The sequence below is a fragment of the Nestor notabilis genome, unplaced genomic scaffold (genome assembly GCF_000696875.1).
Source record: "Nestor notabilis isolate BGI_N333 unplaced genomic scaffold, ASM69687v1 scaffold7310, whole genome shotgun sequence".
In the NCBI taxonomy this organism is placed as follows: domain Eukaryota; kingdom Metazoa; phylum Chordata; class Aves; order Psittaciformes; family Psittacidae; genus Nestor; species Nestor notabilis.
In genome coordinates, this window is record NW_009910634.1 from 39898 (window position 1) to 66371 (window position 26474).

The window sequence follows — 26474 nt, forward strand, 5'->3', positions numbered from 1 at the left end:
CCCCTTTGTGGTACCTTAAGAATGCTACAAGATGCAATGTGGACAAGCAACCAAAAGATGTCACTATCTGTTGCTTAGGAAATCCAAACAACCCTTACTGCAGCAAAACTGTCTCCTGGTTTATGCACGCACCTGCTCACCTACCTGTATTCCCAAACTTGACTTCATCACAAAGAACTGATCCACCAGCTTTTTGTGCAACGGCCTCATGTCCTGTGGCACCACCTTCTCGTGCACTGCCAGGCCAAATTCTAGAATCTGGGCCTGCAGAAGAGAAGAATGAGAGGCAGGAAGAATATTTTTGATACGCTTCCTTTAAGCTTTCATCACCAATTAGGATACTGATAAAAAAATCCAACAAAATGCATGTTGTATTAAAAGCATCTATTTAAATCCCTGGCAGACCTGTAATCAAACAAGGCGTAAGACCAACCAATCAATATACAAGAGGATTTATGCCTCTTCCCATTTTACTATTCAACCTTCCAAAAGATTTGGCCTCTGCAAATCAAACTCTAATATAAAACCCATTATGGATAACATAGTAAAAAAGCTGGCTAAATGGCAACTTTGCAAAAGAGCAGGTCTAAACCTTAAATAAAAGCCATCTTCTACAAGAGCAGTTACAAAAAGCAGGAAACAGCAATGGCCACATCCACCAGAGACCTTTCAAAGTATTTTCAATGTCCATGGTTCCCTATCCTATTCCAACTCCTCAGAGACCTCAGGAAGTGGTGGCTTTACGTATATTCTTGACGTAAGCATGACAACCTTCAGAATAACATTGCTAAAACTAATATTGCTTGAATTTGGACACAGACATTTAAAATACTGACACGGTTACATGACATATCAGATAAACTCAAATTTAAAAACAAAATAGCTACACTATGCTGTAATATGTTTGGATAAGAACTACCGGCTGACGTTTTCAGGCAGCCTGCGAGTGGGCACACAGCTGTACAGCATCACTGACCCGAGGTCAGGACTGCAGCTCATCCATCCATCCGCACAGCCATCCCAGCCCTTCTGAATGCTCCGCATTTTCTGTTAAATCATCTGTGGGTGCCAGGCAGGGTTTAACTACTATCACATTTTATCATAGCAAGTTATTCACTCCAGTTTTAAATGGTAAGGGTTAGCAAGATTAACTACAGTTTGAAAAACCAAAACTGCAATGTAAATTACTATATATTATCTAAATGAAATAAAAGCAAGCTCAGTGAACCTATTCCGATTTGTACTGTCTGAAGATCTGTGCTTCGGCTGATCTGACCAAACATTACCACAATGCTAATGAAAAATGCAATTTCCATCTTGCCGAATTCCAATAGTCTGATTTCTTTATTCCAAGCTGGCAATAAAGTTTGAAATTTCAACATGCTGCATAGAACAAAGATAGGTAAATGTCAGCTACAAAAGCCAAAATAAAAGCTGAAATACTTAGTAAGAGAATTTGATCAAAGCAACTTTTTAGTGCATTTCCAAATGGACACACTTCATATTTGAGGCTGGTAGGTCACTCTCTTATAAATACATGAAGAAATAATATAAAAAGTATGTAATACATAGAATACTCACCTGTTTAATTTAATCGCTTGGTGTAATAACATTTTTCATGTTAGTTTGCTCTTATGTTAAACACTGCACTGAAAATGTTTGTTCTGTAGTATTGGTAAAACACATCACACATGTTTGCTGAAGCCATCAAATGTTTCAGGGAGATAATGTTTATTCTGTAGTAGTGGTTAGCACATGTTGTGCACATGAACATCACAAGACAAAAATTTGCCCCTCATTCAACCTTTAAGTTAGAATGACGTGATAAAGATGATGAAAAGAACTAGGGAAAAAATATTAACATGACCCAGAAACCTGCTTGTATAGGAAGCTACTGTCTACTTGGAATCTAATTCGGAAAATACCAGAGATCACTGGGCAATCATTAACCCCTGAAATGTTGTATTTTATTTTGGGACACTTTCAACCAGAACAGCTGAGTAGGCCACCTACTAGTCTTTTCCCCACTTTACCTGCTCAAGCATTAGTTCTCTCAAGCGTGTGATCTTCTCTCCATCCTCTGGATGGTTCAAGATGTATTCTTTGACAAAGAATGCCTAAGCAGAATAAAATCACAAAGTAACATTATGTGAGTAAAACCATATCACTTTGGTTTTTTAAGCGAGTTTCTAGATTGTATTTTTTTGTGGGGAAAAAAATAATTCAAGAACTCATAGTTCTTGTCGTTGATATAAAAAAGCCACATATTTCACTTCAGGAGCATATGACCAACATCCAAGTGTGTTCATGAGCTTAGGTGACTTTCCAACCCACCTCCAGTGCTCAAATTGTAGCAGGTATAGTACCCCAAAGTCATTTTATCCAGCAGCAATGGCCTGAACATAGCATTCCCCAGTATGTTCATGATAACATCTTTCTTTATATGGCAACCATCCTACCCTCCAAGGGGGTTATACTGAGTTTATTCTTGACACTATTCTGTAAAGAAAATGCCCAGCTGCTCATCTGAGAGATTTCTAGGCCTTCTCAAAAGTGCATTTGTCACAGAATGTGTCTGTAGGCACACCTATACTTACTCATGGTTTCCTAGCCATAGAGTTAACAGGGTAACAGTGGCTGCTCTGTGCTGTGTTTTCCTTTTTGCACCTGTCTTAGCATTTCCCTCATATGCTTTTACAAGGTTCTCCATCCAACTTAGCTGTTAAAATTCTGCTATGCAGAATAATTTGCAAATATGGGAACAGTGAAGCTAGAAATAAGTGTATCCCTTCTCTGATTCAGTTCCAAAATTTCATGCTGTGACAATCCAAAACAAGGAAGTGCTGAGACCTATCTAGAAAATGCTGATCTGTAATGAAGAACATTTATGAAGAACATTTATTTCACATGGTTCTTTCAGTACAGATAAGTAGAATTATAAGAATTCATGTTTAAGTTGTTAAAAGGAGCCCTCTGATACTTGCTAAAATCCCAAATCCTAAACTTCTGCCAGCTGATGTTTTTTTTTCCCCTCAGCTACAAGCTTAATGTTCTTTCAGTATCAAGCAGGTGGTGTCCCAGTGGTTTGGGCTGAGACTTATACAGAACTGCAATATGAGTCAAAGATGGAATAATCTAACTTCAAACAAAATCACCAGTACTTTAAAAAAAAAAAAAAAATCAGAATTTTACTAAATCCAGGAGCATTCTTGGAACTAGTGGCTTCCAATAATTAATTATGAAAGTGCTTCTACTCCTCTAGCACATGTAAAGAAGCTAAAAGGAATGTAAGTTAGAGTACAAAGTGCAGTTTAAGAGGTGTTAGTGGGCACAAAACACACTCTTCATGCCACTTTCTATCCCATCAGGAAGAATCAAGAAGGCAGCAGCAGGCCAAAGGACATTATTTGCTGGATCTTTAACAAACTTAAAATTTGAGGTCTTTAACACTTCTTAAAGTTTGGAAGTTGCCTGAAGGGAAGGAAGAGATCTGTAAAGAAATGGTCATGCTTACCTCAAGACTGACTGAATTTTGAGCTTTGTATAGGGCAGAAGGCAAAAGCAAGTGAAACAGATAGGCAGAGAAAAGCATTTACAGAGGAGAGGAAAAGAAGGTAGAAGATAAGATGTAGGAAAACAGCAGGAAGACATATAAACACTGAAAAAGGGGCATGCAAAGAGACTGAGGGTGGAATAAAAAAAATACCCAAACAAATCTCACAACTATTGCTGTCATTTTTAGTGTTTACAACATAATTGTTGAAAAGCCCTATTTTAGATATATAGCAAGAGGGAGAGGACAGAAGGGAATTGAAACATGAAGACTATTTAGGAGATCAAGAATTGCAGCTAAGAACAATGCTAAGAAAGGAGCAAACTAGAATCTTTAATATGCTCATGAAGAACAGAAAGCTAGGCAAAGATGCTGAGCTAGCTCTGGCACTGCTAATTAAAATCAGACAGTTCTGACATGATTGTATTTCCCAAGGGACTCCCTTTGTGGTGCTTTACTATGCTAAACAGTTTTGTTGTTGTTGTTGTTTAAAGGCAGCTGGTAAACATCAAATGTGGTACTGCTCTATTTCAGTGTCACAATTTTCATAACAGTGCAGTTTTGATGGCAGATTCTAACACTATAGTGGACTCTATTTCTTGTTTAATTTAGTTTAATCTAGATGCAGCTTTATCCAGTTTGACACTGTTGAGTGAACACTGAATCTTGCAGCCTTTGAGACAAGTGGACAGACTGTTACTCAACTTTTCATTTTCAGTGGAAAAGGAACAACCAGCAGGCTCAAGTATTTCATAAGACTGTTAGGGGAAAGAGGAAGATTAAGCTGTGATGCAAAAAAAAATTCTTTACTTTCTTTTAACTGTGCTTTCAAAATTCCACAGAACTTTGTGGAAACACAGCATCCCAAACGTCTATGGTTCTCCTAAGGTACTTCAGAGATTATAATACCGAGGAACAACTTTTGGTAAAAAATCCAGTGCCAGACATTTCATAATTATATGTATTATTTATTACTAGATTTTTTCTGAAAGTAGCTTTCCTTAAAAATTGGAGAACAATAGTAACTAAAATTATTATTGATACAATAGTTTCTGTCCTCAATTCATACAGAGAAGCCACATCTGTACAGAGAAAAAAAACAGTAAGAAACTGTCTTATGATAGATTTTTTTTTAACAAACAGAAAACGAATTGCTTACCTCTTGATATCTAGCAACTCCACCATTAACTGCTGCATCAATAACCCCATTTAGACACATTGTGAGAGGGTTAATATTTTGCATCTGTCGAGTTTGACACTGACTAATCAGTGTTCTCAGCTGCTGGTTCTTATTTTCTAAGACTTCAATAGCATTCTCAAGGGGACTCATTTCCACCTGAAAGGGGAGTGAGGAACATGGCAAACATACTTAATTTTCAGTTGAAAGATTAAATATATTAAAGGTAATTTTTTTGATTAATTTAAAGAAAACAATATTATTCTCTGTTCTAGAGTACTGGGGCAGAAAAAATTCCTCTCACCTGGGCTACAATCTCTCTCAGATTCATTAGCTGACCTTGAAAGATTACTCAGCAGAACACTTCAGCCTATAGTGGAACTCTTGGAATTCAGGGCTAAGCTGTCCTTAGTAACTTCCTAAGTCAGGCTTGAGGTCAAGGAGAGCTTCACAGTTGTTAAGGAGCTTAAGTATGGGTGAGCTAGTTCCTCCACCCAAAGTGAAGTCAACAACTAGACATTACGGATGGAGGAGTTTGAATGTAAGCTTTGAATCAAGTTATAGTCAACAGCAATCCTTGAGTGCAATGTGCCTGTCCTGTCTAGTAGGTGAGGAAGCTTTTCTCACAGGTAGCATGAACTGCAGGAAAAGCAAAAAGCTAAGCAACAGGCCTGCAGCTGCTGTAATTTACCAAAATATACAAGCATGAATCTAAGTCATGACCTAGTACATGCCCTAGAAAAAATACTACCTTTAACTTTCAGAAATAGTGACTATTATAGTAACATGATAGTAAACTGAGGATCTTTATATTAGGGGTCACACTAACCTAGTAAGGACTTAGTAGAAGTCAACCAACAAAATTTCTCATGTCACGTGATTTTTTGATAATAATTAAATTCCATTTTTGGTTTTCTACAGGAGATTACAAGGATGGTGAACAAATGACATTTAAAAACACAATAGTTTTAGAGAAAATCAGTTGTATAATTGCATCCCTACATTTAATGGGACTATTATAAGACTGGCTTTGACAGGAAGGAAAATAGTTACAGCTGTTATACTCCTGTACTCAACAAATGACCAATTATTTAGAGGTCTCCATAGGAGGAGCACTCCTCCAAATACATCTGAAACGTATTTGAGGATTTTTCTAAGAAATATAATAACAAGAAAGGAGAAGAAATTATAATGTGTCAGTAACAGATTGCTACATAAGACCCTATTCCTACAGGATCTGTGTAGGCATGCTTCCCTGCCCATGCTGAGAACTGGGGACTTCAACAGAGCTCTAGGCAGACACGTGGCATTTATTATGGTACAGGAACTGGGAGAATGTTTACTTTTATATGTTTCTCCATATAAAGATATGTTAAGCTATAGATTTTCTAAGTATTAGATATTACATCAGGCTGAGTTTTACGAAAGTAAGTTCTTTAACACTAGGAGGTGCCCTTGCCCATTATTGTTCTCAACTTCTTTTTTCCTCTGCTATTTAAATGAATCATAAGTGTGGTTCTTAACAATACTTTTCAAGATAAGAGAAACCAGACAACTCGAAACACTTCGTAAACATTTTTGTTGTAGCCAGTTAGAAATTTTGCTCAAAGAAATAAGATATGGGTAACAAATCTTAAAGTAGTTCATCAAATGACATATGATAAAGGAAGTAAACTAATCCATAATATGTATTGCCAATGGTCTTATACTCACCACTTCACGTTTTTCCACTTCAAACCAACGAGATATTCCAGGTAAACTCTGCACCAAGATCAGTGTGGTTCTCTCCACCCATAGACTCTACAATACACAAAATCAGTTTATTTCCTTAATTTGCCTCTATATTTTTCTTAATTATTCCCACTTTGCTTTATGAATACCTTCATTTAAATAACAGTATACATTAAAAAAAGTATTAACATCCAATTTTCTACTGAAATGTTTATCCCAGAAGCCTATGATATTCACTTTTCTCCTTACTTGCTACTATTAAACAGTAATTTCTGCTGATTCTCTTCTGTTAAACTTGGTATTATTCTATGCTATATGCTGTCCTCTGATCTCCAGAAGTCACTCACAACTAAATTAGCATTTTAATATTTTCTTTCTGAGGTAACATCTGAGAAGAGGAAGAGTTCAGAAGCAGAACAACTTACAGATCACAAGTGAACAGCTCTCCTCTGTGAAGTCCTACTTGAGATTCTGCAATGCGTGGCTGATACTCAAATGTACTACTGTTAAACACTTTGTGCAAGAGGTTTGTAAAATGACAAATCAACATAAACGACAGTGCTTACACAAAATGTATATAAGTTGTACAATTAAAATAAAGCCCTAAGTTTTTATTAGAGGACACCAGTGACTTAATTTAGCTGATTTATTATCCTCATAGTTGTTTCCTCTTTGTAACAAAATTATTACAGGATAATTCTGTCTGAATACAAGAATATATTCTGCACTAGAATGTGTTTCTGTTGGGTCAGAATTAAAATTACACCAGAAGAATGTAAGATGAATTTTCAGTGTGACATTTTTATTAGGAGGAACAGAAGTCATTTAAATATTAGGGGAGGAACTACTGCTCTTCTCTGAGATCATGTCTAAGTTCAGAGGTAGTTTTTAGTCTTGACATAATAGGAACAGAACATTATGTTGCAGTTTTGTCAAAACTGTCTCCCCCTTGCTCTAGAGAAACAAAACTTTTGGCAATCCCTTCATACCCCAGATTATCTACTTCACTGTTTTCCCATCTGCCTTATAAATTTCTCTGGAGGTTGCTCTGCTGTCTCCAGTTCTGCCTTCTATATACCACTGATGCAAAACCAAATGGGTACTTTTATCTATCCTATTTCCATATACAACAAGACCTTCCGATCTACCATACGTTTTCCACATTATTTTAATTAAAATAAGAAGTGAAATAGTCAAACCTGAGCTACTGTCTCCTCTAGAGAATTTGTTGTACCACACATGGTTGAATAACACAACTATCGTTGATGTTAAAAATAAATCCAAAGGTCCAGTAGCTTGGGAGAGGGCATAGTACCTTACCTTGAATTCATTTTCCTTGTCCTTGGTCCCTTTGTGAAATGGCCTGTCATATCGGAATCGCCAGATGTGATTTACTTTGTAAAAACTCTTGATGTTGTTAGGAATACCATCTCTCTGCAGGACTTCCTGATTTTCTGGAATTGGTGTCACTGCATAAATCTGCAAATCTATATGTAAAGAGTCAAGGCTATCCCACGTCATTCAAATTAGCAAAGCATATTAACTTCTGAAGCACCCTCTTTAAAAAGTGTGTATCATGACTATCAATGGCTTCAGAAAGGAACTTATGATATTCTTTTTTATTATTTGGGATATCTTTGTGCTCTTTTGTTGAAACTTCCTATTTATTTTTGAAATAGAGCTACTTACATGGAATGGTACATGGAGTAAAGGGTTTCATTAAATATATTCTTACACACAATATGCCATGGTAACATGGTGTACTGTAAGAACCCGAATTATTCCAACTTGAACTGATATACCATTATCACAGTGGTGATAGTTCTACAAGTATTTTTGGCTAAAGTAAGAATCTTAACAACATGTCACGGAATTTTTAACCAACAATTATGCAAAAAAATTCCAAACATAATAGTGACTGGGACAAATTGCATGGGAATTCTCACCTAGCATTCATTTCAGTGGGGGCACACTGTGATTGAAATTGGCTATACACGAACCTACATTTTTTAAAAGCATATGTAACTGCAGCATATAGGTTTGTGATTATGTGGATACACTGTGCTTCTGCCTGAAAGATGGTCTCATCTGGCTGATTAGCATGTTGCATAGCAATGGCATGTGGGAACTCATTCAACATTCGCTGCTGGAAGGCCTCCAGCCGTTCATAGTCATGTCCTCGGCAAACAAATTCCTTATTCTGAGCAGAAGAAGAAAAATACCAAAACACAAGAGCAAGTTACGTGCAAATAATTGGGTATCATTAGATAGATCCAAACACATAGTCTTAAATATAGACTTCCCGTGCAATTTAAGAAGGAAAATAGAAGAAACAAAAGGCAGGAATAAAAATAAGGGATCCTGAGAAACAGGTTACTTAGAAGAAGGAAATTTTACCTTAAAAGGTATGTTTTATTAAAAAGTCTGGAAAAGTGGAGTGGTTATACTTAAAGCTTTAATAAAAATGCTCACTATGAAGCTATACCACTATTTTCCTGAAACTGTGCAACAAAAATATAGATACAACACATATATCCTACATTAAACATGAGACACCTGGATTTGGAGTACCCGTTGGAACTAGTCACTGACTATGGTGGTGCTGAGGGCTTCCTGGAGCTGTGGTCAGCACACACATTCAAAATACGGAAATATCTTAACCATCTTTCTAAAAACACTGGTAAATTAATTTCATTTTAAAACCTATATTAGAAAATTCTAAAAAGTCATTAACAGTTTATTCCTCTGAAGCAGGTATAGATAGAAACAGTTGTTGTCCTTATGTCAATAACAGAGACACAAAGCACTGAATTCTGAGAGCCTGGACTTTCATGAGAAAAGCTAAAAGAAATCAATGGCAACAGTGCTACTGTGCAACTGCAAATTAAAATGTGAAAGCTTTATTTTGAAGCTTTATTCTTTATTCATTCTATAGCAAACAGCTAGATTACAAAACTGCTTTGCCAGAAAAAACCTAAATCAAACATACTTAATTTTGAGGTATTGCTTGTTGGTGCTGTGAGCATAACTCTGTGCTATGTATACTTGGAAAAAGCATAAATACTTCCTGGGTAGATGCATAAGCAATGAAAGACCTGTAGGTCTGAAAGTATTGCACTATTGTGTAACTTCTTCCAGTAGTTTTACTTCATCAGCTGATGTTTAGTAATCTAAACATTAAATCCTTTCTAATTAACATTTTCAAATTGGTTTATACAAATGTTATATTCAGATGACTACTAGGTAATATCAAAAACTATGTACCTGTCAGACTTCTTTTGTGTATCACTTTTAAAGAGGGGAGTTTCATGCTTTATCTAACACTTGGAATTTGTCATTTCCTCCACCACAAAGTCAAAGAAAAATCAGGCTTTTTAGGCCTCCACCATACAGAGGTTCCTCCATCACTTATTTGAATTACCATAGGAAGAGGAGCTTGGATTATGACGGCAGCAGCTCCATGAATAGGCTGGATTCTGTTCTCTTCCCAAGGTGACAGTCAATGCAGCTAAACTGCAGACTGTGGAAGAGGGGAACAGTATAAAGACAACTAACATTTTCAAGGGCACTTCAGAATCCCAGATTAATGTTCAAGAGTAACTTAATGTAGCTTGTCAGCTTTAGTACACTGATAATTAATGAAACTCAGCATGTTGAATTTCTAAGTAATTTCAATAAAAATGGAACTTGAAAATGTAATTACTTAAATGCTAAATTACTGATTGTCCCACTGCCAAGCGATACCTCTTCTGAGAGCATCTTCTGAATAGCCGCCAGCAGAAATGGAACAGGTTAAAGGAAACAAACTACCATGGAGAGAAGATGTTGGTCTGTGGAATAGTATAGATGCATGGTTTACAACATAAACATGGTAATTAAGTTTATATGGGACTCTGGAAGCCTAGTCTTTCCATTAGACAAGACCTTTTCTTAACCCTGAAAACATGAGGTTATTTCATTAATAGCCACAAAGAATTCCCTGTTTCTCACAACCTAAGAACTTGTATATGGTATGATCAAATTCTCACACAGAAGAAGTGATTATGAATGACAGCATGAATTCCAGAATTACTCCATTCTGCTTATTTTCAATTGACTTACTCTCAAGAAGAATGGGAACTTTTTCCCATAGAATCCGACTCTGAAAAATTCAGGCTCCAAACGCTGTTGATCCATAATTTTATCATACAAAGATGCTTCCATCATCTAGGTGAGATTGATAAGAAATGCAATTAGTCTTCTGAAAACATTTTTACCTTAAGCTATCGCTAAAGGGAGGGGCTTTCAGCACACTGCTCTGGGGTACCCCAGTGCATCTGTGAGTAACAAGAAGGACATCCAGAAGTCTCTGAATGCATTAGATTAAATAATTATACTTATTAGCATCCTGGACGTTCCCAAGAATTAAAAAAAATGCTTTTAAACGAAGAGTTCACATATTAAAGGGGTAAAATATTAGATTAATCACAATGTTCATAGATATTTAATGAAAAATTGAAGTAACAGAAATACAGTTTGAAACATATGACCTAGTGATCTGATAATCATTCAAGCTCATGGCAGTAATGGGGTCAGTTTAGTCAGGAAAGTCCTTTCCATATTCAAAAGAGTGGTGTCCAAATCATACCAGTGATTTAAGCAGCAAATGTGAGTTCCTTTAAAAATCTCACAATAGCAATTAACTTAATTTTTGATCAATACATCTTACATCTTATTCAGAAGACTGACACAAAGTGATTTTAACGTCAAAGTCCCCTTTTTTCTGATGATATTTCAGAAGAGCATTCTCTGTTCTTAAGTCTTTAATACTGTGGGAAAAAAACCTAAACAACAATATTATCCCAATTTTAGGTAATGCAGACAGCTATTTAATGTGTATATGATATCAACAGCTGCCTAGTTATACTTCTATGAGAAATCCCCACACCTCCATTTTTGGATTAACATAGGTGGCACAGATATAGTAGAATGATATTTCCCAATTCAACACAAACCACATTAAGTACAATTAATTAAACATGCATTAACTAATTATTTTATTCACATGATGATAGTCTGCTTTTATATAGAATTCTGCCACTGGGATATCTAAATTGATATGGAACAAGCAGATCACAGGGATACTGCTACATGGTTCTGTGTTGAGAATTTTGCATGATTCTGTTAAACACCTCTGGATTAAGTATACTTCAGTCAGTCCTACATATACAGAAAATTTAAAAAGGAAGCTGTAATATAAAATTGAATCTAGCAGAAGCAAACAAGAAAGGCAAAGACTGAATAATCTTTAAAATACAGTATCAGAAAGAATAAAGAAAGAAACAATGCGTAGTATTCTAAGAAAAATGATAGAGAAAGCAGGAAGACTGTGCCAGGAAAGAGTAATTTTTGCTATATGATATTAAACAGACCATATTTTTAAGCAATAAAAAAAAAAAAATTACAAAGGTGTACGTTGGTTGTTCCAAGCTGTTTCCTTGCAATTAAAACTGCAAAGATACGTTGCTGCTCCTAGTGAAGAAATTCATAGAGGACATTCCCTGGATAAATCATACTAAACCACTGATAGTGAATTTGTAATATATTTTTCCTTCATAAGCATGCACACAAAAGGGGTACTGTACAGGTACAAACACTGCCACAGCAGTTATTTTCCCATTTAATTAAAAAAGCTCACTCTCCTTTTTTATGATCTTTATTGTAGAAAAAAGACACAAGCTAAAAAATAAAAGTTTGCAAACCAAATATAAGCACAATTCCATGGCAAATTTAATTTTCTGAGTAATATTTTATAATCCAAATTCAAAAGTTCTTGGAGCTCTGATTCATGACAAGCACTCAGGTACATTACCCTCATCTTGCTGAGGTTTCTGTAGTCATAGTAGCTCTCATACTGTTCTGCAATTTTCCTGCATAAGATAATGCCATTTTCCCAACACTGCAAGCAAGTAAAAGATGTTCAGTAATTTCAAAGCAAGTGTTTGACAACTCATGATTTATTAGTGGTCTGTTCTTTCTGCACTAAGTCAGACTTCCAGTAAGTGAAAATACCTGGACATATTGTCCACTAGACCTACTGAGAGCTGCTGAGTACTACTGATGAATTCTTTGAAGAATCACGAATGTATTTAGAGACTTATTTAATAAATGATTCTCAAAGGACTATCACAAGATAAAAGTCATTGCAAGAGTGATAGACATCTCTTTTGTTACTGCATCTGAGGTTTATTCAACACAGCATGATTTTTATATTTTAAAATTGTATTCTTAATATAGACTGGAATATATTTATTACACATAAAAGCTAAAGTCTATAAGCTGATTACAGAATTTTTAGGGAAAAAAACCCTGATGATCAACATCAGTTTGATTACATTTACAAGGCTTGCGTGGATATTACACCAGCTACACAAAATTGCAATGCTTGCTTATCAGCAAGACAAATGATTGCTTGTTTATCAGCATGACAGATCATCACACAAAGCGTATATAAAATTTAGACTACAGGGTAATTATTATTGCATTGAGAATAAGCATTCTCAATGATGACAATGAACTGTGATCCCTAAACCCTGTTCCATTTTAGAGATTCTGCAACTGCTATCCTAAAAGATACAGCATAATTTAGAAGGTGTAAACATAGCACTTATAATCTAGACCCATGATTTTTTTTTTTTGCTCACTTGGTCACTAAGTGAATTTCATCAGCTTTCTTTTCTTCTTCCGTTTTCCCCACCTTTAAACCAGGGAGAAATTATAGTGTATTTTATGAAGTACTCTGACAGTTACAAAGCGAATTGCTACCAAGTGCTAATTATTCTCACATGTACATGTAGATTTTCTAGGATACAAACACAGGATTAGGAGAAACCTACTGAGTCGCCAAGTAACTGCTTAATCAGGCAATGACAAACACTTCTCCTTTATATGAGAAAAGACCGCAACCCTGGCAGTAATGTCCTAAAATGAATAAACCATCCTTTCCAGATCCCCTCAGTAAAATAGGACTATTTTACCTTTCCCCTATCAAAGTTTTGAATGATGGTCAAATGGAGACACTCTTTACGTTGCCACTCTGTTTGCATGGGGTAGGTGAGAAATTCTCGCAGTGGCCGATCAGACCACTCCAACAGCTCATCGTACAGCAGGAGTGTGTAGGCAGCCTCTACAAGACAAATTATAGCATGGTACTTTTGAATACCAACCAAATAAAACAGCCAAACAAAGAACACAGAAATGTGAATGCTTCTGATGAGATGCACCTTTTTAATAGGTAACAGATTTATTTCAAGTGTAAGACAGATGGCGGTGCTGGTTTTGGACAGTCACTATTTACAGTTATAATAAATTCCGCTTACAATTTTCACACACTATTTCAAGTGAAGTCACTGGGACAGTTTCCCTGGAGTCTGACAATACAAAGGGGACAGGGAAATTAGGAAACAATTTCCTGATTATCCCTACGTCTCTGGTGTCTGAACAGGGGAACAAGGACCAGAGGATGACAACATAAGTAGAGAAAGAGGAAAGAAGATAGATAGGACTGTAGACACAGTCCAAACGAGAACAGGGCTGGGAGGCAAATGGAGAGGCAGATGTGTGCTTAATAGACTCCATTCTTTCCACAGAGAAATAATGCCTCAGAGCTGAGCCTTAACAAGTAATTTAGAAGGGCACACAGACATACTTTTTTATTTTAGTTATTTTTAGGTTTGGAAGGAATCAAATCTATTGTTGCTCTCTGGTCAGAGAATTGTGTAATAATCTTTAGATCATGGTTGGTAGAAATTATTTGGAAATATAAAAAATATTATTATTTTTACTTTAATTTAAAAAATTCTTCAGAATCTCTCTATTGCAAAGTCAGACTTTGGTCAATTATGAAACACGAGGATTAATAGTGGTTATGACAATTCAGTTTGGCTAACTGTGCATATGCATTATTGTTTTCCAAGTTAGTGTTCACAGTCTGTTTTTCCACCCACAGGACCACTTCGCATGAGCAAGTCAGTACAAAGATGGGCCATGTTCTGGAGATGTATTGCATTGGAGAAAGAAGTTGTCTATTGGACTTATTTTATTGCAGGTTTTATAGGTTGTACATAAGGCAAAAAATAACCATAAAGTACTAAAGTACTTTTTATGCTAAAATAAGTTTACCCCAGACAACCATATCCTCCTTCTGCTTCTGCCATATGAATTCTCGTAAGACAGGCACTTTAAACCAAACTCTAGAGTTTTTTCTAACAGTAGTGTTCCTTTTATGTGTCCAGCTTAAGAACCTGTGGATGAAAAACCATGACTGCAGCAGATGTTTGTGGGAGAGTGGGCTTTGAAGGCCAATGTTTAAAAATGCTAAGCATGGGGCAAAATGATGCTGCAAGGAAGACTGGCTGAAGCTGCAGACAATCTTAATTCTGGCATCATGCAGCTTTCAGGCTGCTTGACTGGTAACAACCTTTGCCATAGTTTCAAGCTACAGTTTGGTATTCAAAATATGCAGCATTTTTATACACCAATCTAAAAAATGAAGTTGAAATTCAAAATCTTAAGTAAGCAAAAGATAGCAGAGCATAAATGCATGTCAGGAGAGCTTACTATGATCCTAACTTGTCAATTAAGCCCTTTGTTTTAACAGATTTTTGTCTGCCATAAAAATAGGTTTCTTGTATATAGAGGTCTCTAAAATAAGAATGGCCATACTGGATGAAAGGTCTGAAGGGTCCCTCTACCCAGCATCCCATGTCTGGAAGTGATCAGTGTAACAAACAACATACTGGTACCTCTGGGAGAGGTCTGTAATTGGCTGTGCAGGAAAACAGCAAGAAGGATAAACAGGGTTGACTCACATTGTCAAAAATTAAATTTATACAGGAAAGATTCAAAAAACCTAACCATTTCTAAGATGGGTAGATACAAACACAATCTTATTACATTTCTGAGGTGATTGAGGGGACACAAGAAGAATCAGTGCATTTATGTGCTTCAGCCTCAAGATAGTTATATTTGTAGCTGTAACTGAATGCTGTATAAAAAAATATTTGAAACTATGTTTCTTATTAAAAAGGAGGGGTTTTTTTTTGTTTGTTTTGTTTTTTTAACAGAGGATTATTAGGAACAGTCTGTAAATCATACTATGAAAGCAAGCTGGCTTCATCCCTAGAATGAAACTATGAAGTTAGTAAACTTATGGTGAAACATGCAGGGATGCTGCTGAAGCACTAAACCTCTTTTCCTACTCCCATGTACATTAGATTAGCTGATCTACAAAAGGTCTGTATGTTGTCACAGACTGATAAAGCAACCAATGGCCTGCATAGGTCTGTTTTCTAGTGGAAAGACTGTAATCACAATGCCATGGGTGTGAGACAATCCTTCCTTAAAGCTCTCATGTTAAAAAAAACCCAACAAAACAACCCCAACAAAAATCGAAAGTGGTGATATCTTGGTATCTACCACAGCGAAGATTGCAAAAATCATGTATTTTAATAATAAATACACAGGAAATATAACAACGTCTGGGAAATAATTTTTTGAGCAAAATACTGTTTAAAATAAGAACAGATGGGAAAAGAATTCGAAAAAATCAGGTTAATTTCACTGCTGGGGGTAAACTGGACACATACTAACAGCCAATGTGTAAAGGGAGCTCAACATTGCTTAAAGAGTTACTAAGATTTGTTATGTAAAATCAGGAAATGAATAGTTTGGCACAAAAGGCAGCTGTGGCAAAGATACTGCTTGATAACCAAAACTCTCTTGTGACTCACTACTGCCAGGTCACATAAGGAAATTCAAATATCTCCTTAATATATCCTATTATCTAGCTTACACTTTAAACCCATGGACTGCAAACAGACTGCAGAAATTCCAAATGAAGGATCTTTTCTATAGATAGCAGAAAAGCATAAGGAAATTTGTTGCAGCATTAGGTACTTGTAGCCAGTTTACTAGTGACTCCACAGCCAACTAATCTGCTTTTAAGGAGGAAAAAATTCTGGAGAGAATCTAAACACATGCAGCTGCAATTGCAAACACTGGGGAAAAGATGGAGGTATTGTAAGATCGGTTAAATATTTTGGCAACCAAAGATTGTTTAATTTTAAAGAGATACAGATTATATCTTCTCCAGCATTTATTGATGGCATGTAGTGCAAATGAAATGCACTTTATGTTGTATAAACAACAACTATGCACATTATCTTCTTTTTTCTTCATTTAAACGATAATGACCTGCCCTGGCACTGAATTTGCATTGAGAAATCCTGGACAATAATACTGCAAATGTGGTACGTGAAGATTCAGAAAGAACTCAGCAAAGAGCTATACTTGCTACATGTTTTAGAGTCTGTTTCATCATTAGTAAGCGATATCAGAGAGAAATGGTCTTTCTTTCTTTCCTTTTTTAACCTAAAAGTGAGGTCCTGAAACATGGGTGTGTCAAAACACCACACCAAACAGCTAACCAGCAGCATTACAAAAATTACATAGGCTCAGATACTACCAAATGGATTCACAAAAACTTCCTCTAAACTTTATTCCTCTTGGGTGAAGAATGACCGTATCACACATTGACTGCTAGTGCATATTGACAGTAGTCATCTACATTCAACATGGCACAGCAAATAGAGTTGTGGGGCTGAAAAAAGACATATTTTGAGAGAGATCTAACTGGGCAAAGATACTCAGCTGTTGCCTGGGTTGGTATGTTTGGACTGAGGATACAGCTACCAGATTTACAAAAGACTGCAAAGGATAGACCAGTCCTAAATATCTTTTTCTAGTTTGTACTCAATTACCTGTGAAGTTTTGTGCTTTCAGATGTAGGTCATAGAGCTTATGAATATAGCGAATATACATCTCTTCCTTGTTCAGTTCAGTCTTGTAAAAATTCTGTAATAAAATTGAATTTTGTAATGGCGTAGTAGTTAATAAATATGACAGTGGTTGCAAACAAAAGACTTCAAACAATGCTCTAGAAATACATGCATAGATTTTAAAGTTTCACATGTACAGTCATTACACAGAACTGCAGTCATACAGTAAGAAATAATAAACAGAACATTAAATTTTCAGGAGACATGTCAACATGCTTTTGAATGGCTTTTTATTTAAATTGATAGAACATAAGAGAAAGAACCTGACAGAGCTGAAATCTGATGGTTCTTTCTTAATAAATACTAATCCATTCAAAAACTCTACACCCATGCATCTTTACTTAGGGCATTCAAAATCTTGCTCAAAGCTGTATGTTGATTTTAAAATATTGACAGCACTTGGACTTTTGTATTCATATTTAAAAAAAATATCTACTGCCTACTATGTCTACTCTTCTGTCATAGCAAAATTCCAGAAGGACTTTGGTAGCTTTATGAACTACTGGATATTGTAAACAGCATAATCCCAAATGAAAAACGTGATTTCTTCAGTCCTAACTGATGCTGGTAACTGGTAACTGATGCATAAATATTGCACTGCATGATTGAAATATATGATGTTTCACTCTGAAGTGATAGCCAGGAAAGATTTCTAGCAGTGGGTAAAGATTTCTGGATGTATAACTGCTATTTGTTGTTACATGAAGAAAATACAGAATGAGACATCAAAACTCTTAGCTCAAAACATGCATTGTTTATCTACAAGCCCTAAATAAACTATGGAAAAGTTACAGGGAGAAGAGCACAACCCTGTAGCATTGTTCACAAGTATTGCCATACTCACTATGGACATGCAGCTAGAGTCCTTCTGTGCTAGCCATAATTAATGTTCAGGATAATCTGCTTTGGCTAATGAAAATTTGTAGGATAGAAGAACCTAGCACTGGTCTTCATGAGCAAGTAACAATTTCTGATCTATTATTCCAATCACTCGCTATTTTGAACTCTAAGCAAGTGGCCAGCATTCTCCCCTATTTTACAGTAGTCTTACTCTGTGCAATTGTTTCCTAAACTGAGTTATCAAAGAGAAAGTTGGAGGAACATTATGAAAATACAAAAATAAAAACTTCATAGAGAAACTGACTTGAAAAAATGACTGTATATCAATAGGTCTGTAATGACATGCAGCCTTTAGGCCACCATCTGCCTCTCTAAGATTCCTTTCCTTTCTCTTTTCCTCCCACAAGGTGTAGATCAGGAACACGTGCTTCTCTTTAGAAGAGAAGATGAAAAAATATCTGTTTGTATGTTCATATTTACCTGTCTGAAAAAAAAGTATAATCTACAGTACAGAATTTTGAGCAACAGAGCATAAAGATTAAGACAAAACACAGCATTGAACTGCAGTACTTAGACTTCTTGGGTTTTACTCCTAAGCTCTAAGGGCTCCAGTGCTTGTCACAAGTCTAAACTATAGAAATCTTCTCTGAAGCTCTGCCAATGTCCAGCTGGTCTGTAAGGCAGACCACAGCAAGACAATCCAGCCACAGCTCAGGAAATACACAGTGCTAACAAAGGTGTCATGTGACTTTTCAACTATTTCAAGATATAAAGTAGAACAGATGAAGTCTTCAAAAGGGGACATGATGTGTAAGGTAGACTGTTAATTAGACTTTGCTTTCCCTAAGAAAAAACAACTTGAAGATAACGTTCAAACAGGCAATGTGGACATATTCTCCTTCAATGGCATGACATCGTATGCCAGCTTAAACCATGACAGGGCATCAAAGGAAATGTCCTCTTTCTAAAAAGACATAATTTTAAATTAATAGAACCTGAAATATCCATTAAATATCAAACCCCAGTGAGGACCAGAGATACCTGAAAAAAACTCCTCAGTGAGTTACCAACAGTTATTCAATACACTTTCAGTGATTTTGCACAGCTCTGTGATGACCAAGTTATTTCATTAGGAATTCAACTTTCAAATTGTAGTTAGGTGATTCTTATTCATAAGGAACTAACTCCATTAGATACCTCTTAAACATGCTTTTCCAAACAGGTACTACTAATGTGAAATTACCTCAGATGATCTAGAGAGTGGGGAGAGTAGCAAAAAAGTCCATGACTTTTCTTTTTATCTAAGTTATTGTTGCTCGTGCATACCCCTTCTGCATATTTCATAATGTAGCAAAATTCCAGTTGATTTGTTAACTTGGTTAACTTGAACAATTCTATTTGCTGGAAGAAATGCATATACATCTATGGCAAAACAATGTAAAAATTCTCTTTTCATGCCAACGAGTCCTCTTATCTTTGGAAGCCAGAATACCTTCAAAGTAGCAGTGAAAAATGAAATACTGCTTCCTCCTCTGGACTTCAAATGCTTTTAACATTATACATTCTTCTAATTACTTGTTGCATGAAACATCTTTTGAGATGACAACCAGTTCATCCATCATATACACAAGCAAATATCTTAAAATATGTGTTCTCTTTCTGTAGTTGAAATTTCTCAAAATTTAGCATTCGTTGTTGCTCTGGCATGGAAATAGTATTAAAATTTGTCTGAAACTGTTAGGCTATGAAATCTTCCTTAGCCTCTACAAGTTGTTGAAAATCCAATTAAAAAGAATTATGATCATTTGAGATTTTTAAATATTTGCATTTCCTTTTTGTGCAAATCTTGGAGGATTTGCTAATAATGGTTTAAATTTTATCCAATAATGGATATAAATTTTATCCAATATTGGAACAGTTTAAAAGTTTATCCTATACTTGGGGATAGGATAAAAATAATACAGGTGCTTTACAGAATTCAGATCATGCCAGATATTCTGATAGAAAGCCAGCTGCTCTATGGTTATGTAGTAAACATCATCCCTATTTCGAGAGCACCATTTTCCTAATGAAGAAATCCTTTATTCTGTTATGTATAACTGCTACTTAGAAGTGACACCAAATTGTTTCACTGACGTCAAAAACGTGGAATTACAAGTCAGCTTATTCTGTTTTTTCCCCAGCTAAAAATACAGCTTTCCAAAACATTCACCATAAAATGGAAACTTTCCAAGGTTAACGGAAGTCAACAAAGTTGTCAGTGGAAACTAGCCTGAAACTAAAATGCACCTTGTAAACAAAATTTGAATCTTTTTCATACTATGAATTTGCACTGTTGGTTTGTTGTAATGATGATAACATCACAAGATGAGAAAGAAAACAGGAGAAATCATGTATGTTTTCTTGGGTTTGAGGAAGGAGGAAAAGTTTGTTTTAATCAATTTAGAGAACAATTAAACTTGGTAAATATTTTGGTGACATTTATCTGGTGGGAAGAGACTGAAAACTGAAAAAAGCAGTATTAGAGGTATCTTAGAGCCCAATTGTAAAATGCCAAGGAAGACTTAACTCCCCACTGTTTCAATTTCAGTGATCCTAAGAGCAGTATTATTCTGTCAACTTCCACTCAAACTGTATCAAGAAGCAAGGTACCTCCTATTCAAACGTTTGACTGCACATTAGAAAATACTCAACCAAAATCAAAAAAGGGGAAAAAAGTATTATACAAACCAAAAGGCTAACAGTGCAGCCAATCTTTTTGCCATCCACTTCTCCCATTTTCATGCAGTCCCTAAAACAGAAAGTAACAAAAGTCAAAAGGAGTCACTTTTATCCTCTTAGTGAAGCACATCCTATATTAGGCTCAGCAAGCTGACTGACATGATGCATTTGGGTGAACAGCTGACCCAGGTGTGTAAAGGATTTCATGCCTCCTTTTCTAGGACATAGAATTACTCAATCATCAAGGAAGTCAATGTTTCTTTTCTGGCTCTGTCATTGATTCGCTGGGTGACTGCTGGAGTTACTTGGTTTCTTCATACCTTGTGCTCAAATCATGCCAGCAGAAGCCAGCGTGACTGCCAGAAGAGGCAGTCCCGCTCCCCTCCTGCTCTCAGGCACTCATTCCCAGTCCTGCACTGCTGCTTGAACAAACGTCAGGGAAAGATACAGGTTAGGCAGCATCTTTTACTGGGTTACTTTTAGCCCATGTCAGTCAGACTACCACAGTGCAGCACAAATGCTTCTGTTGGCACCAGGAAGAGGGTGATGTGAATGAGGAATGAGCAGGGATGAGTTAGCTTTCTTCAGAGTGTACACCTAAAGTGTTTATGGAATTTCAGCGTTAGTTCCTTCTCTGAAACACACAGAGCTTGATTATCACACAGGGTAAAAGAGTATAACCATGCTGCAGTAAAACAAACAACAGGCAGACATCACCATGCAGTCACTAGAAGAAATGTAATGTAATTATTTTTGAAGATTGAGAGCCCTGGGGATTTTAATCCAACCAATTCCTGAAGGGGAATAGCACTGTCAGGTTTCTAAAAATTAAGAGTTCAGTCGCTTTGTTGATGAAATAGCTTTCCTTTTAAACTATCAGTGACAATAACAAGTGGAGTACCACGTCTCACCATGTGTTCCTACGGAATCAGGGCAAAAAAGCTAACGCTTAAGCTCTAGGACATGCGACAAATGATGGTGGTAAGGAGGAGTATGCTAAAAACTGAAGTTGCTTCATGGGCTTCACAACCAACTTGGAAAATCCCTTTTAGTCTCCCACTCCTGAAAGGGAGTATATGTCTCTCATTTCTCTTTCCTTTGTTCATGTGGTACAGTCAGATGCGAGCTCCTCACCCAGATATCCTATCTTTGTGTACATACTTGCTATGCCGTCTGACACTACAACTAAGCATGATTGACACAGTGATAAGAATTTTACATATTGTGTAAAACAACTGTCAGGTGATTAGCACTGAGCTCTGCGCTTTCAGACAGACTTGAGTCACTAACCTACTGTCAAAAGTTCCTATATTCCTTGACAGGAAACTTGTGCACATCACTGGATTTTCATACTATGGGGAGACTACTTGGCTGGTTTTCAGCCTGCTTGTCTGATTTTCCTGTTGACTAAGCAGCTGCTGCCCGAGATCCTGAGCACGTACAGTCGATGTGTCCATGTGCAGTCATTGTTTGCACAAGATCACCGTTATTTGCCTCCTAGTATTTCAAAGATGACAACCCTACTTATAAATCATGATAATCCCTCACCTGTAGTCCAGTAGCCTCTCCATGAGGCGAGTCACAGTGGCAATTAATGAAACGCCACTTTCCCTCCATGTTTCCCGCTCAATTTTCTTCAGTAAACTGGAAAAAAAGGAGAAGGCAGAACAATTTCACTGTTTATTTTTAACTGTCGCTATGACAACCACTCTGCTTTTACCAGTACCTTAATACCTTAGCAACATCTTCGCTAGTTAGATTTTCTTTTACAAGCACCCTCCCAAGAAGCACAATTCGCAAACATTGTCTTACCTAGGATAAGGACCAAAAAGTGGAATTCTAGTCCAGGAAGCATTGACAAAACAAATGATTTTTATATTAGCTGCATCAGGTTAAAATATATCAAATACCTAATTTTCAGAATATATTAGTATCCCAAAGAATTAACAGAACTCTTCCATAAAACATATATTTTAATTTCATGCTGATACATCAGAAAATGAGGACTTTAAAGACGTACCTAGAAAAGAATATTTATCAAGTCAATATACCTTCCCGATGGGACCTCAACTTTTTTAGCAAAGCTCTTTCTCCTCTCCTTCTCCTCTCCTAATAGTTCAGTATGCAAAAAGAAGGGATTTTAATAAAACTATTTCCCTTCTTCACTTATTTTTTCCTTTTGAGAGCATACTGTCATGCATATTAGAAATTTCATTAGCTGAAATTGTCATAAGATTCTTTAATAAAAACTGTTGTGTTGAGTTCTTACACTAATGTAAACGCTTACTACACACTGAAGTGAAAAGATTTCAAAATGGTGTTATAGGTAGAGCTGTCAATAAAATTACACTTCATATTTCTTTCTGTCACAGGCCTCTGATTTTCACTGCTTAAGTTTATTAAATAGTAATCATTTGGGCATGAATTTCCCACATTTCCTCTCTGAGGATGAATAACGAAATATTTATCTACAGAGTTGTGTTACTTTTATGCTTTGGGGTGGGACCTCAGATGGCTGACATGTCCGTGGAGATATTTTAGCAGTCTCCTTGAAAGTGAACTCAGGTATGGTTTACTTAGAAGTGTCTGAAAATTGCCACATCCATATGCTGAGAGCTTTTTAGAGAGTTGTTAATAGCATCTACAAACCTTCTGTTTGCAGTGGGCAAGCTGTCAGCTCTACTGACCTTCATCTATACTGAGTATATTCAGTCCCATAAAACTCCTACGTCCAAATTTTACCGAACATATAACAGCGCCCAATAACTCCTACATGCCAACTGCACTAGCTACACACTCCAGCTCTGTTCAGCTCCTTACGTACAGGAGGATGTCATAAATGCAGTTCTCCAAACTAATTCAACCTAAATGAAGCTGTGCTCTGCTGGAAGCAATGAGGAAACACTGATCTTCATTCTGCACCCTTATATCGATCTTAGACTCACTTCTCTTTAGGACACAATCAGAGTCTTTCCCTCACATTCAGAGACTGGCTACCTGTCAATTGCTACCATAGACAAATGGCGAGGCCATCCTTAACCAGAGGCTGAAGCACTAATCTGGCATCTTTGCTTTCCATGCAGAATACACAGGCTAACTTAATTCACTTTTAGACCCTTTATGTTCCTTTCAATACAAGTTTTTGTGTCTAAGAAGAAATAAGAGTAGAGCCTTTTACATTATTAAGCAGTGATTACTGCACTGATTTTTCCTTTCTATTGCTTTTCAACCCTGTGTTAAACAGGAACATTTCAACCTAAATTCATCAAAATAATTACCTGTTGTAGAAAACCAGCAGAAGTCTGACTTCTCTTTTAAACCAGATGGTTTTCATCTGTATTTGACTAATGCATGTTCTTTATAAATGTATTGGCATATTCATTATAAATGTACAATCTCTACAAATGGGTTGTGTAGATACATTCAAAGTACTTATTCAAACTGACATCAGTGTCATCAGTTGAACGATTTTGTGACTTACCCTGTGATGCATGCCTCCCCCTCTCTGCCACACATCTTTCATCACAATGTGCAGAACAAACACTCAGAATGAAAGAACTACTCAAATATATTGCTCAGCTTCCTCATGGTTATAATGAGGATATATTCACAATGCCCAAACCCCACAAAAATATTCAGAAGGGACCAGCCTAGACAGAGTCTAATGGACTGGGCAGTGTTGAATTCAGCCACGCAATTGAGGGAAGAAATTAAGGAGACTGAAGACATGGGAGAGGTAGCGGTCATCACTTTTTATATGATACCTACATGCCTAGAGAAATCGCCCACAAACTGGTGTAGCTTGGTATTACATGCCAATTTATATTAGCTCCAATTTCTTCCAAGAGAAGCCTCAATTTAAGACCCCCTCACTAGCACAGGTTTTGTGCTTCAATAATGTGGCCACCTAACCTGCAAACCTGAAATGGCTTGTGTTAGGCCACACTGGAATACAGCTACAGAAGTAATAAATGGGTAGCATCCGTCGGATTTAGAAAAAAAGAGCTATTTGATATATCTCTGTATCTACCAGCTGTTTAATAAAGTGAAATCATTCTTTTTTCCTGTGCTAATTAACTCAGGAATTCAGTTGCAGTGTTAAAGAGTGTAAACATAGATCAGGACCACTTTCATACCATGATTACACTGGGTACCAATTACAACATCTAGTTTCTCATGATAGCAAAATGTTCAGTACTCCATGCTTTGCAGCTCTTCAAGTGACATTAGGAGCTAATCACCCAGTGGTCACATTCAAGTCCCTAGAAAGACATTGATTCAAAACAAACAGCAGTCGTCATTGCCCTACTTTCACTATGTCTTTGCATTTGATAAAGATAATTCTAGTATAAACAGTAAATTCTAAACACATAATATTTTAGGTATGCCCAGAGATGCTTATAATTTGTCCTTGAAAACAGATTGTCTCTAGAAAAAAAAAGCAGTTAACGTGGGAGTTGAGAGATTTAAATTAATTTTTCAATTCAGACAAAATAAACAAAAAGCATGATGAAATCTGAAAGTGTCACACCCACTGAAGTTACTAGACTGACTCCAAAGCAGATGTGTGCATCCCCTTGGCTCCCAATTGTACCTCTCAAAACCAACCATGCTGAGTCTTCAGAAAGATCAGGTAATATTGTAGCATTTGTTTCATTAAAGACTACAAAACCACTGTTTGCTGTAAAAGTAAATTACTGATTCACAGTCCTTGACATCTCTGTCGCTGTTTAAAGACACCCTAATATTGCTTAGCTTAAATTACCCATGGCAGAAATTAAAAGAAATCTGACCCTGTCCCTTGCATTCAGCTCCCTAGACTGTCCATCTGATTTTAATAATTTTCCTTCATGTACCCTAGAATACTGAGTTATCCTCTGTTTTAGATTAGTATCTTCTTCAAGCTTTCTTCTTGAGAGGTGTTAACGCGTGGAGTCAAATCAAGCTCAGATATAAAACTAGTGATAAATACTAATTTTTCGTAAGCTGGAAGTGAACTTGAGCAGTTACTCTGAAATTTCCCAGAGAGTTTAGTTTTAACTTCTGTTATACCAGAACAGGAACAACAAGTTTACTGATGCTGTGAGACATTTTGCAATTTAAATTACTATGATTATGTCTTCAGCATTTAGATTTATAAAAGGCTCTCACCATTTTCCACCGTATCTTGTTTTAACACCCCCTAGTTTAAATCTAACTCAAAACCATAAAAAAATTAGGAACTGTATTTCATACCAATATGCTTTCCTATAGAATTTCAAGTTATTTCAGTGACAGACATCCTGATGTATTTTGCATAGGAGAATGCATTTAGACTTCATTTTACAATTAGAGCTTTTCTCTTAATGACTTAATTTTGAGGTTAGAATACTATTTTACTAAAATATTGAACTCATCTTGCCTTTTATTATCTTTACTCAGATTATGAAAAATAGCATGAATAATTACAAGTTTTGCTTTATCACACTGTGCTGTTTGACATTATTCATCCATTTCCATAATATTCTGCCTAATCTCATTTTTCCTTCTGTAAATGATAAACATTTATGAACTTGCTTTTTTTAACCTCAATACA

The 26474-nt window shown here is 36.2% G+C and overlaps 1 protein-coding gene across 1 annotated transcript in view; it reads right to left on the reverse strand.

Moving 5' to 3' along the window:
- Positions 1–26474, reverse strand: part of DOCK4 (dedicator of cytokinesis 4) — a gene marked incomplete at its 5' end in the record, with an annotated part of 119538 nt that overhangs the window by 12002 nt on the left and 81062 nt on the right. Inside the window, 13 exons of the mRNA XM_010011020.1 lie at positions 145–264; positions 2034–2117; positions 4713–4889; positions 6444–6530; positions 7782–7948; positions 8520–8661; positions 10563–10667; positions 12313–12399; positions 13478–13626; positions 17261–17354; positions 20909–20969; positions 22448–22543; positions 22712–22738. Coding sequence (XP_010009322.1) covers positions 145–264; positions 2034–2117; positions 4713–4889; positions 6444–6530; positions 7782–7948; positions 8520–8661; positions 10563–10667; positions 12313–12399; positions 13478–13626; positions 17261–17354; positions 20909–20969; positions 22448–22543; positions 22712–22738 — 1396 coding nt within the window. The remainder of the gene's footprint in view (positions 1–144; positions 265–2033; positions 2118–4712; positions 4890–6443; positions 6531–7781; positions 7949–8519; positions 8662–10562; positions 10668–12312; positions 12400–13477; positions 13627–17260; positions 17355–20908; positions 20970–22447; positions 22544–22711; positions 22739–26474) is intronic.